At 39.6% G+C, this 17,326-nt stretch overlaps 1 protein-coding gene across 3 annotated transcripts in view; it reads right to left on the bottom strand.

Moving 5' to 3' along the window:
* Positions 1–17,326, bottom strand: part of LOC124064387 (neurocalcin-delta A) — a 62,131-nt gene that overhangs the window by 15,679 nt on the left and 29,126 nt on the right. For all 3 annotated transcript variants that reach the window (XM_046398808.1, XM_046398810.1, XM_046398809.1), the window contains one exon: positions 114–524. In XM_046398808.1, coding sequence (XP_046254764.1) covers positions 114–491 — 378 coding nt within the window. In that variant the 5' untranslated portion in view covers positions 492–524. The remainder of the gene's footprint in view (positions 1–113; positions 525–17,326) is intronic.

Here is a 17,326-nt window from a genome sequence, read left to right as displayed (position 1 = left end):
TCTTGTTTTTTCATTTTTCTGTATTTTGTTATCCACACACTATTCAACATGTTATATTTGTATACCAAGACACACCAAACATGACATGTTCATTTACCTCCATACACACTCACCTGAACAATCTCCAGCATCTCAGCTTTACTGATGTACCCATTTCCATCTAGGTCATACATACTGAAGGCCCATTTCAGCTTCTGCTCCAGCTTGCCACGTGATGTCACACTTAGTGCAATGATAAACTCCCGGAAGTCTATTGTCCCGTCACCGTTTGCATCAAATGTGCGAAAGACATGCTCGGCAAACTTTGAAGCGTCTCCATAGGGGAAGAAGTTTCCGTATATCTTCTTAAACTCCTCCATGGAGAGGTTCCCACTGGGGCAGTCTCTCAGGAACCCCTTGTACCACTCCTGGATCTCATGCTCAGTGAAGTCAGTGCTCTCCAGGAGGTCCTGCATCACCTCAGGACGAAGCTTGCTGTTCTGCTTCCCCATGTCTGCTGGTCCTGTCAATCACTCTGCTCACAGCTGGGAAAGAGAGAGAGGTGAGAAAGTTTGGGTTTAAGATGGGATAAACAATTTCAAGTACAATTGTACCGATTTCTTAGGTTCCTGCTGAAAGAGAGAGATGAAAAGAAGGAACGGGTGCTCATCACATATGTATAAAATGTATGGACCTACAATAGCAGTATTACCTGATGGGGCTGTGTACTGGCAAGAATCTGGTGATACGATATACATCCCGATACAGGAGTTTACATTCAATATATTGCAATATTGGAAGCTTTAACAGCTGCCAATTCTCACTGGAATTACATGTTTCACGTTAGCTAGAGCTGACAGCCCATGGTGGATGTGGCAAAGGATACAACGCATAACCAACTGCAAAGGCAACAGCAACAGCACTACGAAAGCTGAAACCTCACTGGCGGAGGAGCTAAACAACTTCTTTGCCCGTTTTGAGGTTATCAGTCCTGCTCAAATATCACTGCCCCCACCTGTCTCCAACACTCATGCTGCAAGAACCGAATGTGAGATGTGTGCTGCAATCAGTGAATCCAAGAAAGACTGCTGGACCTGATGGGAGTGCCAGGCAAAGTACTCCAGATTTGTCCTAATCAGCTTGCCAGAGTCCTTACCAGCATCCTCAACACCTCCCCGTCACAAGCCATCATGCCTTCCTGTTTAAAGACAGTCACCATCATTCCAGATCTCAACAGCTACAGGCTGGTTGCATTCTTTATTGTCATCATGTGGTGGATAGAAGATAGATAGATACCATCGCCACAGCTACTGACACTGCACTGCTGCCTGGAACACCAGCAGATCTGAGGATGCTCATCATTGACCTCAGCTCTGCCTTTAATATGATCACCCCAGACGCTTCAATCAGCAAACTACTGCATTTGGGACTCCTCCCCAACATTTGCATCTGGATCAAGGACTTTCTGACAAACTGCTCCACGCATGTTAAACTTGGCCTGCACACATCTGCTTCCATCACACTGAGCACTGGAGCTCCTCAAGGCTGTGTACTGAGTCTGCTTCTTTACTCACATGACTGTACACCTGCCCACTCATTAAAAAATCATCATAAAATTTGTGGACGACACAACTGTTGTCAGTCTCATCTCAGGAGGAGACGAGTCAGTGTACAGAGATGAGGTACACAGATTGTCACTGTGGTGTGCAGAATAATCCGTCTCTGAATACCACAAAGACCAGAGAACTGATTCTGGATTTGAGGAAGAGACTCAGACCCAGCTCCACTCTGAATAAATGGGGAATGTGTAGAGCGGGTGTGTTCCTCCAAATACCTCAGGGTCCAATTATCTGAGGACCTCTCCTGGTCGATTTATACGGCTGCCATCATGAAGAGGGCACATCAGGGACTCCACTTCCTGAGAGTGCTCAGGAGGAACAATATAGAAAGGAGGCTGCTGATAACTGCTATCGAGTCCATCCTGACCTACTGCATATCAGTGTGGTATCAGTGTGGACAAAAAAGTTCTGCAAAGAGTGCTGAGACCAGCAGAGAAAATCACTGGCAGCCTGCTACCAACTCTGGAAGACATTGCTTCCTCATGCTACCTCAGTCAAGCTAAAAACATCATTAAAGACTCCTCTCACCCAGGTCGCCATTTGTTTGTATGGTTTCCCTCTGGCAGTTGCTGCAGATCAGCCAGAGCAAGCACCTCCAGACTCGGAGACAGTTTCTTTCCAAAGGTCATTTGAACCATTAATAACAATTTACACTAACTCTGAGTTAGATGCCACTATGTTACTTTTTTTCTCACACTTTAAACTTTGGTGTTCAATATTAATTGCTAACGTGCAATACTGACTGCTAATTATTTATTACACTCAGGGTATATTTTCTGCATTTTTGTTATTATTTCTTTTTATGGCCTGTGTTTTTGTTTGCTCCTAAGCACCTTATCGAGCTGCTCTCCCAATTTCGTTGTTTGCTGTGCCTACAATGACAATAAAAGTATTCTATTTTATATCTATAACTGTCGGCCAATGCACCCTACGCAGTAATTGGCTACACTGCGGGGTGTTGGTTTTGACACCTGAATTCTGTGTATAAATTAGCAACATAACCAACAGATGAAACCAAGGACACAGCTGTTGTGCCCTCAAATGTCTTTACTGAAGTATGAACCAGAAATGTAAGCAAGCCTTCTTGGAAGACTTTACATTTATCAGAAGTGAAACCACTCCCTTTATTTCAAATTACTGGAACTTTCCATGGAAAACAGCACTGTGTACTCTGAGTACACATAGCGCCATATGCCCAACATGGGTTTAATTAGTCTATAAAACCTCTCTCTCTACACATGCACATGAAGGCGCGCATGCACACACACACACACACACACACACAAAACTACTTCTTATATTTCTTTCTGAAACTGGTGTGCAGTGTTTGTGAAGTAGACTTTTATGAGCAGTGTATGAGCAATGCAGTTGATTTCATCGTTTCATCACCATCATATAAAGTGAGAAATATAAAATTTACTCAAAATAGCAATGGTGATGAGTCTTCATCTGAGCCAGAACAAAGGTACATTATATTACTTTCTGACAATAAAAGCTCTGGTGCTCATAAAAGTGACTATTTGCTAGCTGCTATGCTACTGGCAACCAGGACTTTACATCCATAAAGTATCTTGATAAATAAATGTTAAATTGTGAATTTACTACATTCAGTTGTTTGAGTATAGTTTGTTTATGATAGACTCATAATATACTCTCATAGTATTTTAATCTAATCTAATTTTATATCTTCTTTTCACATCTATGATTGTTGAAATAACAAGGAAAGCCTGATATTTATGGAGACCAAAAGTGTTCAATCGCCCATATATAAAGAATAATACAATAACTGTTTATATTTCCTGCAGTTTTTATTTCAAATGGGCACTTTTCACAGTCTTTGTTGATCAAGACAAACTGAGCAAATCCTGTTTTTTTATTTGTTGTTGCTTATCAGCGAATCACTAACTGGGAAAGATGATCATCTGAAAAAAGAAAAAAAAAAAACTAAAAAGAAAATTTTAAATGTCATAATTATAGTACATATATTGTCTGCATTTATTACCATTACCATTTATGTATGGTTGTCTTTTGTCTTATTTATCTAATTAATATTGGCCACTTTGGGTCTCCATAGATATTATTATGACAATTCCTGCTATTGTAAGCTCTTATGCAAGCAACATTAAATTGTAAAAATCAAAAATATTTGAAATGACTAAATTCTTGTATGTATCTAGGTTGTATGTATTAATGTCCAGTATCAACTCAACCGTGCAATACCCCGTTAGCCTTGCCTTGGCCTCAGGAAATGAGTCACTTGTGTACTCTAAACCACCTGGTGATATCCTTGAAAACCATATAATATGACAGAAACGTAGTTTCTTTTTCACATCCTTGGGAGCAATTCATCTACAGCGTTTAGTTGAATACTACAATTGTGTTTTTTTTCTGAAAGAAAAGAGAACAAAGAGTGAGAACTCACTGGACTTTCGATCTACCAAGATCAAGTTAACTCATGGCAGATGCTGAAAAAACAGACCTCCTGCACTCAAGGTTCAACCAAGGATACCACTGAGTAGAAATTTCACAATGTAAGCAAAGATATTTGAGAAGTGATAACTTATCAGAGTGCTGAACTCTCTACTCTCAGAGCCTGATGAAAAACCTCAAGCTTCGGACGTGCTCTAAAACACAACAAAATAACCAGCCAGGTAGTAAATGCTACAGACCAGCTCCTACCTCTCTTTGATAGACATGATAGCTCTGATATCTGGACAGGACGCAAACAAATGACAAAAACAAATGAAGGAAAAAAAGTAAGGCCTTCACTTAATGAGGGAGAGCCAGGCTTTTAAAACTGGAATTGAAAGAGAACAAGAAAACCAAACATCCCCAACATTTGGATCAGTTTGTTTTTGACACTAGTAGTGTCATGATGTTTTTATGGCACTCTGTCCTATAATGACAGATGAAATTGCACAACTGAGGGTTTAGTGGAGAAGACGCCAATTACTGCACCGAAGGATGTTTAAGGTGCTGCTACAGCAACTGACCCTCACACCGATTACACTTCAGTCTGTCGCCAGGCTCTTCACTAATGGAATCCACAGCCATGACCCTGTCCACTGCTCACACACACACACACACAGGCTTAATTACTGACCAACTGTGCCCTGTCACCTGCTATTATATACTCTATTTCCAGTCTGTACATAAAGATTTGCACAAACACACACACACACACAGAGTGATGAAACCACTCTGATGTTCCAGATGACGTGTTCAGCCAACTGTGGATGCTGTTGGCTACCCACTTGTGTGATGAAGTTGTTTTTTTTTTTTAAGCTGCTTGTCTGTATATATGTGTATGTTTGTGTGTCGGTACCTCTATTCATGCTAGAATCATTCTGATTATTAAACCTTTTGAATGAAATTTAAAGAAACTATTTCATGATTAGTTTTTAGTTTCAATTTCAGATTTAAATCAGATTTGGTTTGTTTTCTGTTAGAGTTAGATGTAAGGAGATAAATGTAGTCAAGGGAAGGCAGAATCATGGACAGAAGTATTAAGATATGTCTGTGCATGTGTGTGTGTGTGTGCGTGTGTTGAAAAGAGAACAAGAGCTTGTGTATGTACTGTACTGTATATTTGAGATTGACAGCAGTTGACATTAAAATGAGTAGGCACTGGTGAATGACAGAAAACGTTTCTGCGCCTCTCGATGCTGCTGCATGTATGCTGTTCAGAATGTCAGATAGTGTTGGAAAGCTGCTTTCTCACAGTTGGGCTGGGGGTGGTACACTTAAACATTTTTGCAATTTTCCAAAAAACAGGCAATATGACAGTCTCTGCTCACGTTCTGGAATCTTCACAGAGCTACTTTGAACACATACAGACACTTTTGTCCACATTTGTTAGTTCCTGTGTAGGAGTAGATACTGACATTCTTATCCTGTTCTTACCATTTATCTAACAGATTGAAACCTGCCAATGTCAACCTCCTGCAACCGCTTTACTTTAAAAATATTCAGTAGATCAAGGTGAATTGATTTGGAGTACACAGTGGAGTGAAAAAAATGTAAATTTCCATTTACAGAGGTGTCCATCCCTGACCAGCAGGGTAAATGTGGGCGGAGAAAGTGAAAGGTAGCACTTGCTGCCCCCTCCTGAACACCAACAAAGTGTCCTTGAGCAAGACCCTTAACTGCAATTGCTCCAGGGGAGCTGCTCAGATCACACTGTGGTTGTACCAAGTGGCTTTCAGGTGTGAATCTGTGAATAAATGAAGGTGAAAAACAAACAAACAACAAAAAGTAAGAACAAAATAAAATGTAACAGGGCCAGTGCAAGCCAACAGATTTTTCGGGCTGATCTGACCCACAATCCTCTGCGCAGTGACACATCAACTGAGCTGCTGAGAGAGAACAGACAGATGTCAGCTCATTCAAGTTTAAGTACTAGGCCTAGATACCTTGTGACTTATGTGTATAATTAATATATTAATATATGAGTATACAACTGCGAAGGACGTATGAGTAAGAGGGTCAACATTCAAGGTACAATGTTATGCTGAAGTAGTACAGCCCAGCCCAATTATATGCAAGCTGCATGCAACAGTACATACTTTGTAAGTACTTTGTGCAGTACATATTAAAAGTAAAAAGTATGAGATTTGGAATGCAGCATAAGAGTCTACAGTCAGGCTAATCGCATGGTGAGGGTGGATTCAAGCAGAGTTAAGTTTCTGCTACATTGGTTCTTTGAGTTAAATTCATCAGCATGCTAACATGCGTTGTTTACCACGTTCACCATCTTTGTTTAGCATGTTAGCATGATGGCATGAGCTTATTAGCACTTAATATCATGGCAATTCATCCAACAGCTGTCAGTCAAAACTGAAAATATCGGAAAACATCTGCCGTATGATGGGGGGAAAGTCAGTCAGCCCCTGGGCATCGTGACTTTCTGTTCAAAATTTCATGGTTATCTATCCAACACTTACTGAGACACTTCAGTCTGGACCAAAGTGATGGACTGAGTGACCGACATGACCATCCACAGAGACACATGATAGTAAAAGACATGGCAGTGAATCTGAAAAGCCCTTACTGTGATGTGAGTGTGCACAGGAAGTGCTGCAAAAGAGTAAATCAAGACACCTGAAGGGCTCAATCTATTAGATAAATGGTAAGACAAGGGAAAGTCCGTAGCACTGAGGCAACAGAGGCTCCTCTCTGACAATCTGTAGGAGTAGTTATGATATATCATCCACTGTCTGCGCCTCATTTATCTTAATGGGCTAAGAATTATTTACTCATTTGTGAGACTATCGTGTTCATAATCCCACACCAGTTTTTTGTGTCATCTCAAATTTCAGCTGTAATTCAGAAATGAAACACTTTGTCAAAGCCAAATGTGAGTGGCTGTCATTTTGTAGAAAACAGTGTTTTAAGGAGGATGAAGCTTCCATTGCTCCTGATATGTACCCATTCCCATTTGCTCTCTTTGAGCCACCTGCACAACCATTTGGACTCTGCCTCAAATCACTCCAACCAAATGGATTATCATTCAAATCGAGCGTGTGGACAGGAGGTGAGTCAGATTCAAAGAGAACCTGGGCAGAGCTGGTTCCACGTCTCAGATTCACATTTAGATTATAACAGCCTGACCACTTCACACACACACTCACCAGTTAAGCTGTGGATATTTTCCGGCCACTTCATCTGTGGATGAAACAATTTCTATGTAAAACACAAAGCATCTCCACGATGAAAGGCTTTGAAGACCCTGATTATGTTAATACTGTATGAACGCATTTATAAAGCAGCTCTCACGCACAGAGCGGTAAGGAGACTGAACGAGTGAGAAAGGCACAGGAGACATGGCGCGAGATGAAAACAGGAAGAGGCAAACGGTACTGTGAATATATCTTCATTTTAACATTTCAATTTATACACCTTGATTTTTATTTGCTTCAATAAATTTCCTCTTCACCATCTTTACACTCTTCAGCTGTTCTTCATGATCCACTTCCCAGCAAATCTTTCTGTCTTTCTACAATCCCATTCATAAACTCCTTCTTTTTCACCTTTCCTGTACCTTGTTTTCATATTCTTCATCCCCCTTTTTTATTTCATCCTACACACGAACAACTGACTCTCATATGAAGCAATTTCACTGCAGTTACCATAGTAACATTCAGCCAAATCCCACAGCCATTGATGAGCTGTCTGGTTGAGTGCACTGCATACACATACGCATGGGTACACGCGCTACTCACAATCAAATACACAGAGTCAGTGACTGCGAGATGTGTGCATGTTGGTGTGTGTAGGTGTATAGGCGGTTGTGTGGGTGCAGGTACGTGAGGTGGGTATCATGAAGCTAACTGTGATCACCAATACAGCAGTCTACTCTGCATGCATCCTTCATTCTTTTCACCTCGATAAATTACAGTCATTAGTATATTAACCACAACTGAACTAGACCACAGTGTGTGCCTGCTGATTAAGTGGAAAATCTTGTTAAATGTGGATGTGACTGAATATCCACAAGCAAAGAGATTTAAAGTACAAAACAGGAAGAGAAAACTCTTCCACATCAATGAAACAAGTAGCAAAATCTGTTTGTGAGAGCAGGCTACAAGGTTTATGGGAAATGTGGTCTTATTTTTTGACAAATACTATCTCTAAAAATACATCTCACAATAAACAGAATATAAATGTATATTAATCTATGACATTCTAACATTTACCTGTTTGTCATAAGTGATAAAACTATCCAGGCAATCACATATTGAATAATACTATTGCACAATCCTTTGCATCTTTATGTTCCACTAAAAAAAAAGGAAAACCTTTATATACAACTCTGTCTTTTCAAAGTTACATCACTCTATATGGACAACTGATATCTTTAGCTACTTTTTAGACCAAATATGTCAAAAGACCAGGTGCTTTAAAATCTGGCTGAGAAACGCAGCTTACTTACAGTTCTTGAAAAAACAGAAGTCATACGGATATATCTATATCTCAGTCTAATAAAATATTTGCTTCCATTATGTGAAATAAACTGCAACTAATTTTCCCCCACGCACACCATTTGAAGGCAACTTCTAGTCAATAAAGTTGCCTGACTTGATGAGTGGACCAAAGCGATCCTCTGGTGGATTCATCTTTGTGCTGTAAATCTCTTGTAAGATTCAGCCCCTTTGCTGTATTTAATCAGAGCTCATTCATACGCATACGTTTTAATAACTAAATACTCCACTGGTAGTGATAATGTTCTCCCTGCTCACCCTTTGTGACATTCAGCAATAATGAAAGATGTTCCCAACAGTTCCTCTCTCTCTGGAGTAACACTGGAGCACAGCAAAGCAGCATGTAGAAATTTGTGTGTCCTATGGTGTCTGTACACAAGGACTTAACCCCATGTATCCTACCATGCTAACATATCTTTGCAGGATCCAGAGAGCCCTCAGGTTGGCTCAAACTGGCAGAGATTCCTTTCTCTGTTTTACTTTAGCTATCACACACACACACACACACACCAACAAATCATAAAATAGTATGTTGCAGTAGAGTCTGTTGAATCAGTATTAAAAAGTACTGGTGTGTGTAATGATTTTGCTTATAAATGAAGCAAGTCAATGGCAAACTAATTGTGATTTACTGTACAAGGTTTTAAACTGGGTATGAATGCAGTACTTCATCACCTTTTCTGTAGTACTTTGCAATTTCTAGTTTTGCCTCAGATGTTGACAGTAAATACATGCATATATACGGTACTTATTAAACAGTAATTAACATTTACTTTATTTGGTTCATCCCTCAACTAACTGCAAATGATTCTGCAAATCTAAATTTGCAATGGCATATCAAAATGGTTTGGGATGAAACCCCCAAATAATACGAGTACTAACTACACAAAGGGACTGTAAAGTGCAATCATAAAGACATAAATTGGGTTTGTGGAGAGTAATTTTGAAAGTAAAGACAGAGAGAGTTTACAGGAAAAGGGAAGGGAAGTAGCTTTTGTTGTAATTTAGAAACATCTGCACATTTGGTTTTTCTTAATGCAGTGCAACAGCTTGAGCCTCCAGAACAATCGATAGCAGGAACAACAGAGATGGGAGTGGCGAGGTGAGACAGAGCAGGACACAAAGACACATTCAGTAAGAGAGATTAAAATAAGAAAGGAAATGCTGATGAATGGATGATGACTGTGTCTGCCTACATCCTGCTGTGCCCTAAGAGACACACTAGGACAATACAAGCCCTTTAAGAATTTTCTGTTTAACTAGACTAATTAACCAATCTTCTTGTTTTAGATCTTTTCCATCTTAATATTAAGCTAAACCCAGTCTACAATGTGCCTTCCAAAGAGGCCTCCAAATGGGGAAACCTCTCCCCAAAACTCCCAACAATGCTCTGGCACTGAGAGGTGAAGTGGGAAAAAACAGAGAGAGCCCCTGGCAGACAGCCAGGCAGTAGCTGGACAGAGAATGACCCAAGTGTGGGGCAGATGAGTTTGTGCTACTTGGACTAAAGCCAACTTTTCTAGGATCAGACTCCTTGATTCTTCCATTTTCTTTAGTAATATAGCTAACCACATTTAAGCAAACTGTTTCCTATCAAATCAAAACTAAAGCTGAGACAGCCAACAAACTGCATTTGAAGTCCTGTCGAATTGATCTGTTCTGCTAGCTGGTTAGCCTGAAGCTGCCCACAGTCAATTTTTTCAGCCCTAATACTTTTAAACGGGCTCCTTAGGCTTCATTAGGTTGCTATGGTAACAGACCTGATAGGAGAAGAGGAGGAGGCAACCACACATTGTGCCTATTGATTCAATCAGAGAGAAGCACAACATGACACACTTGATTTCAAAATCGACTTAAGGGATATTCGCTTCTATCTGTAGTCACTGTGCAAACATCTGTGGCGACTGTAGACTCTGTAGACATGTAAAAGGAATTAAATAAGGAGTGTTTAACGTCTTTTATTCTTTCTTGCTTAAAAGCATTAGATATATAAATATACAAAGATTCTGAATAAGAGTGGATTAAGCAACTTCTCATCTGAGTCAAATTTGACTAGTTTGGTGAACTGTTATGAGAATCAGGTCTGGTTGCATGCCTGTGTGGAATCTTTCTTTCTCTTCACTTCCTCTTTGTCCAGCAGAAAAAGACCCCTGCCTTGTACTCTGAGGTCATGTCTAATTTGTTTGGCTCCCTGTCTGCGTGCCCTGGTGGGAGTTCTCTGTCTGTCTGGCACTGGATCACTGGACCTGGTTAATTGGTTGGATGACTTGCTCCTGGGTTCCACCGGGGGGAAACAGAATAGATGTCTTTCTGTCTGCTATTGTGGTTTGTCTGTTGTTATGGTTCCCCTGATCTAGTCTCCTAGCTTCACTAGCTTTAGTATAAAGAGACTGTAGTCTGACTGCTGCTAATACGTAGCTATAAGAGGTGATCTATCTATCTATCTATCTATCTATCTAACTACTACATAATATTTTAACCACTGCAGCTTTAAATGTTTAATACACCAACTGCTTTGATCGTTCAAAGTGAATTTTCCATAAAACCGATGATTAAAAAAAAAGAGAAAGAAAAATAATAACTGCCTCCCACTCAATAACACCTGCTAGATACAAGTTTCCATTGTGAAAGATGAAGTGGATGGCTATAAAATGTGCCAAAGCTGAAATATGACTAATAAAAGATGTTTGCAGAGCAACTATAAGACCAGCTGGAGAATGTATGGTTGTTAAAGAAAAAGGGCATATCGTGTCTAACAGTGTATGCATTACAAGAGAGGGAGTAAAAGGAGAGAGTATGAAAAAAGAAAAAAAGGAAAGTGAAAATTTGATTTGGACAGAGGCTGAGAGAGTCTGGAGATGGTTCTGACTGAAAAATGCCCCTTGGGATGCAACAAAGCTCACTCTGCTTCCTGTGGTCAAAAGAAGATATGGAAACAGGATATAACGTCGCGGAAAATAGAACGGAAGTTACAACACAGTGAGGGTCAGAGAGAAAATTATTTAGGAGCATTAAAATTACTGCATATTTAGAGCAGTAGGCACTTTCATTTGCATTTCATTTGTACCAAGTAAAGAAAGAATCTACAACTGCCTAGTTATTGCAATACACTGCAATACAAATCAACATTTCCTATACCTACCTTGAGTTAAAAGTCCTCTAGTAATTCAGTGGACAGAGGCCTTCATTTCTTAACAAGAGAACATGTGGCTGACATGTGAGATTCTTATATATGGTAGAAATGTAGCTGCTGCCATGTTTTCCTCAAGTTGCACCAAGCTGAAGTCTTAATCTATTTATTATTTGCCATTAAACATTGGAAGAAGGTTGCTGAGAGAAATACAACACCATGTGTCACAGCTATCTGGATGGAATACTACATTCTACTACATTCCCCTTTATGGGCTCAACGGAACTCAACTTCAACACCTAGTGGTAAAATCTGGTATACTGGTCCAGCGTTTGGCTTTATGTAAACCCTACAGATCACACAGTAAATGGTTTTACTTGTTGACTATCAACAAGAACTGACCCAAACGGGAGCAGATCTGGTCCATATTGCGTCACACAAATCACGTACCATAATCTCACATATCTGCAGATTACAGCATGTTACAACATAGTTTTTATCAGGATTCACTGGTGATCTAAACTTGGGTAGTGGACCAGACCATGTTGAGTAAACTCAGTGAGTTTACTGTACTGTTATTTTGATACCACTGGTATTTCACATATTGTCACACTGATATTCTGATGGGAATATTCTACTGACAGCATCTTGATAGAGTTATTTATCATCAGTCACTATTATTTCCAGTGTTACGATATAATGCACGCGCACACGCACACACAGACTGTCCTTCATTGAGAGCTAAGGGCAAAGTTACCATCAAACTATATAAGGTTACCGCTTGAGCAAATGACAGACTCACACATTATTCAATAGTGTGGAACGGAGTAATAATAAACTGCCATACAAGGTCGATGTGTTTGCAATCATTAACTACAACTGTGGTCAGTGTTGGGTGGATGCTTTATGTTTCTGGAAATTAAGACATTGTTACATTATGTATTGATGATATACAATAGATGTGAAGTGCCTTGATTTGCCAGATATTTTGGCTGGATTTGTTACTGCAGCAATAAATGTTTTCTGAATTGTAATTGCAACTTAATTTATGATGCATATACACTAACATGTAAGCATAAAGTCATGGATGTACGGGCAGAACAGGCTACTAATGCTGTTATTAGTCAAAATCTCTCTTTCCATACAGAAGTCACAGTTAATATGCACTGAAGAATGACTAGAGACTGAGGAAGTCTAAGTTACTGTGTAGATAACGAATCATGGAGAATGAACGCATCAGATAAACAATGGAGGAAATTACTAACACAGCATTTGCCATATCTGAGCAAAAGAAGATATTCAAAACCAACATCAGTGAAACAGTAATCTGTGTGGGCTTACAGTGTCTGTATCTATGTTGTCAGCAGCTGCCACAACAACATGCAAGCTTGCACATAACAAGGAAAAACTCTGCTTCAGTATCTCCTCTCCGTGATCTTCATTCCTGACAACTCCCAGCAAAAGCAGATATTGCATTCAAGTGATTTTTAAGTGACAATTCGGTGATAGCACTTTTCTCATTTTGTCTTACATACCCCAGTAAGGAATGCATCCTGCCTTCCAAAGATCTCTGCAGGCACCAAGGAATTCTGAGTAGCTGTGTATCTGAGATCCATCACCTCCTAGCTGCCACACTGTCATTTGCAAGACTCTCTTTGGGAAATAAATCACATGCTATATTGTGAATAATTCAGTGGCTCCCATATTGGCTGAGAGCTGCTTCTGTGCTCCATGTGAAAGATAGAAAAGCAGATAAGTTCAAAATAATGTGAACAGATTCTTTTTAATTAAATCAAAATTTCTTCCAAAACACATTTCATCATTCATCAGAAGAAATTACTCTTCTGTCTTTTTGCTTCCATTGAAACATTTAGATAAGTGTGGTGATGTGTTCTCATTCCCAAAACACATTATGCAAAACACATGGCTGAAATGTCTTTAGATGGTTTAGTGATGTCATCCTTTCTCGCTCACTAAGAAACAACAAAAACAGCAGATCAGCAAATGAAAGTTGTATCATATTGCTGTTGTTCTGTTTTGCTGGAAAGAGAGAGCATTTGTCTTCACATTTGTGGACTATTGATTACATCGGTCATCCATCTAACTCTAAATATCCGACAACATTATGCCAAGCAAGTGAACTATAATTTAAAGGTGCCTGGACCTGGCTGCATTTTTATTGGTGCTGTAACAAAAAAGATACAGCAGCAGTTCAATTTGGCTCAGTGCTTCATAGTGTGAGAAAAACATAAAAATCACACAAAATGTATTTGTGGCAGTAACTGGTCACAAAAAGTTGCAAACAGAGAGAAATAAGGAAATATTTAATTTACAGAGCAAACAAAAAAAACCTGCATGACCAAACCCTTTTAAAAGAATTATGCAAATACACCAATAGAAACACATGGTTTTCACTTACATTGTTATGTACACTTTTAATGATGCTCTTAAGATGAACAAACTGTGAGCAATAATGTGCGGCATAGAGAAACTGAAACAAGGGAGTTCCCTCGCTGCAGTGTGAAGTAACCCAAGGATACTCTGGAAAGCGACAGCTCACGTAAAAAGAACTTCTTTTGTATCTTGTGTCTAGCGTGTGTGTGAATTCTTCTCTGTAGCTAAAAATAAAACATCTGTTTCCCATAGTTCCCCTGAACCAATGCATGGGAACATATAGACCAAGGTTATCCGTTAAAATGTGATCCTATGTGGGACCCTTTTGACTCTCAAAAACCCTGCATTCTGAGGCCCAGCAGGGCTGCATTTCAGTTGAGTGACCTATGACCTCCTTAATAATGAAGCCTATTGGAGAATAACAAGAAAATGGCTGACCAGCTGTCCCTTGAAACCACCATTAATATGTCTCTCTGCAAGTTCTATTTCAACTTGTGAGTCACAGGGATGAATATTTTCACAGGGGATGGGGAGAGAATCTACTTATATTGTGCTGCTCTGGGATATACTTGTTTAATTTATTTACATTTCTGTTCTCTCACATCTAGTGCCTTATGCCTAAGCAACTCATATACTCATTTCCAAGTCAAATACATCCCAACATAAAAGGCCGAAACACCATTTCCAAAACCCTCTTGCGTTTCTCAACACGCTCTGCATAAATCCAAACTGTGAAGAAACTCCTTTTCCAAGATCCTGGCTGGAGGCTAACGCCACAGAACCCTGCAGTTTGTCAGTCCCGTGAACTTGTTCAATGTTTAGTGCTGATGTCAAATTTCTTAATGTATTTTTTTTCCTCTTCAAACAATCACTCAGGAGCTCCAGCCCACAGCCCATCACTGATGCTGGAGGATAGTACATTAGCAATGCAGCGTTGTGAAAATAATTCCCATTTATTTCACATATAATTAGGTGAAATTACAACCAGAAATGCAGCGCATTTGCAAAGTGCTTCTTTTCCTCTACATGCTCATTAAAACAAACTCACGATGGGATTATTGTGAGTTTACGGATTAGTGAATGGAACAGTGGAACAGGGTCACTGGTGTTTATTGATGACCTTGCTGCTGATAAAAGTACCAGCATGAATTCCGAAGTGTACAAGGCTATACTCTGCTCAGATTCTGCTGGATGATGAAAACTGAGGCCGCTCCACATTGCAGATGGATAGTGACCCAAAACATACAGCAAAGGCAACACAATACTTTCTCAGGGCAAAGAAATGGGATATTCTTCACTGGCCAAGTCAGTCACCTGATCTCAACCCCACAGAGCATGCTTTTCACTTACTGAAAACAAGACTGAAGGAAGAAAGAATGACAAATGAGCAACACTTGAAGTCAGCTGCAGTGAAGGCCTGGCCAAAAATCTCAAAGGAGGAAACGTATTTGGTCATGTCCATGGGTTCCAGACTGCAAAGGATCTTCATCCAAGTATTGAAACAATCATTGTATTTGTAGTTATGTTGGTTTGTCCCATCATTTATGAACCACTAAAAATGGGGGTGGGTGCATAAAAATGGCTGTAATTCCTAAATGGTTAATGCCACACTTTTGTCAAACCCCCTGAATTAAAACCGAAAGTCTTAATTTCGCTCACACCTTGAGTGTTCCATTTCAAATTCAATGCGGTGATGTACAGAGGTCAAATGACAAAAAACTTATACTTAATACATGTGGACCTAATTGTAGTGAGGACAGTGTGGAGACTGCAAGTGGTCAGCTCAAATTGCTCTGTGGTTCACTCTCTTTCCACCGTTGGTTGTCTTTGTTGCGAATGAGGATGACATGGTGCAGGTTGAAGACAGACAAGAAATGGAAAATAAACTTGCACTTGATCCTTATTTGTAATAAAAATGAAACATTGTCTAATGATTGCATGACACATCCATATAGTGTAGTGGTGTCATGACAGTCAGTGAGTAACTATAAACTCTAACCGACACAGAGAAGTGTAACTCTAAGTAGCAGTTGCCTGCTTCTCTTTGTTCTGACCTTCATGGTGAGTGCAGATAAAGTGCAACCGCCTAAGCACAGTAACTACAGTGACCAACATTTCAACACATCATCAAATCTGTGCTTCAACACCTCCTCCCTCAGTAAAGTTGGGAGCTTACACCACGCAAACACATTTTGAGATTGGAGAGAAGGAACACTGTTCTTGAATCTATGTCAACGCAAAACTGCACAGAAGTTTTCAAAGCCAGTGTGTCAGGTTTACCTAACTGACATCCAATTCCCCCAGTGAGAACAAGAACTCCGTCGTGAATGGGTGCTTCACTGAGTGAACGTTTATTAGACAAGGTTTTAAAAACCTTTTCCAGTTCAAATTAAATTAATTAATTACATTAAATTAATATAATTATTAAATTACATCATAAATAACTCCATTAAACAATCTGCAGTGTTTTTGACCACTCATGGTGCTGTGGAACATTTAAATGATCAGGTGCATTTGCAGTTTCTTTCTCTTGAATTAATGGGCTGTTGGACATCTTAAACAAACAGAACCAATCTCTTTCTCTAAAATAGTAACACTCAAATACATCAAAGACAAGGCCCTGCACTCACTGATACAGTCCACTGGCTTTCAAAAAGTTCCACCCCACTAAGAGAAGGCATTATTTAACACCTGAAATAGTGAGAAGAAACCAGAAGAGAAAAACATCTAACTGCCTCCCCAAGTGTCTCTGAGTGTCTTTCTTACTTCTCTTACATCTCTTTCTTTCCATTCCTCTCAGTTTCTGTCTCCATTTCTGGCTCTGGTCATAAATCAACAATTACATAAACTCCCTTCAAGTTAGTTTCCACTAGTGTTACATGAGACTCCCTTAAGTACAAAACAGGATGTTATAGAACCCTGGTTCACACAGTTCAGTTGAGTTTGTGTGCAGCAGAGTTAAACTATTTTGTCCAGGTTTCGGATGTGGGCACAAATGCAGATAGAAATACAACTGTCTCTGTATGTGTGGGCTCTGTTGTGGAAAAACATTAGGATGTTTCTGTCGTGTAACTATTTTAAAATCAATTTAGACATTTACACTCACCTGGAAGACAGGCAAACTGCATTTATATGCATAGAATGGATGCACACTGTGTTATGCATGCAAGTTAAGCCAAGTCACCAAATCCCAACCACACAGATGCGTACTGTATACTTATAAA

The sequence above is a fragment of the Scatophagus argus genome, chromosome 9 (genome assembly GCF_020382885.2).
Source record: "Scatophagus argus isolate fScaArg1 chromosome 9, fScaArg1.pri, whole genome shotgun sequence".
NCBI lineage: Eukaryota > Metazoa > Chordata > Actinopteri > Scatophagidae > Scatophagus > Scatophagus argus.
This window is presented reverse-complemented; position numbering and strand designations above follow the sequence as displayed.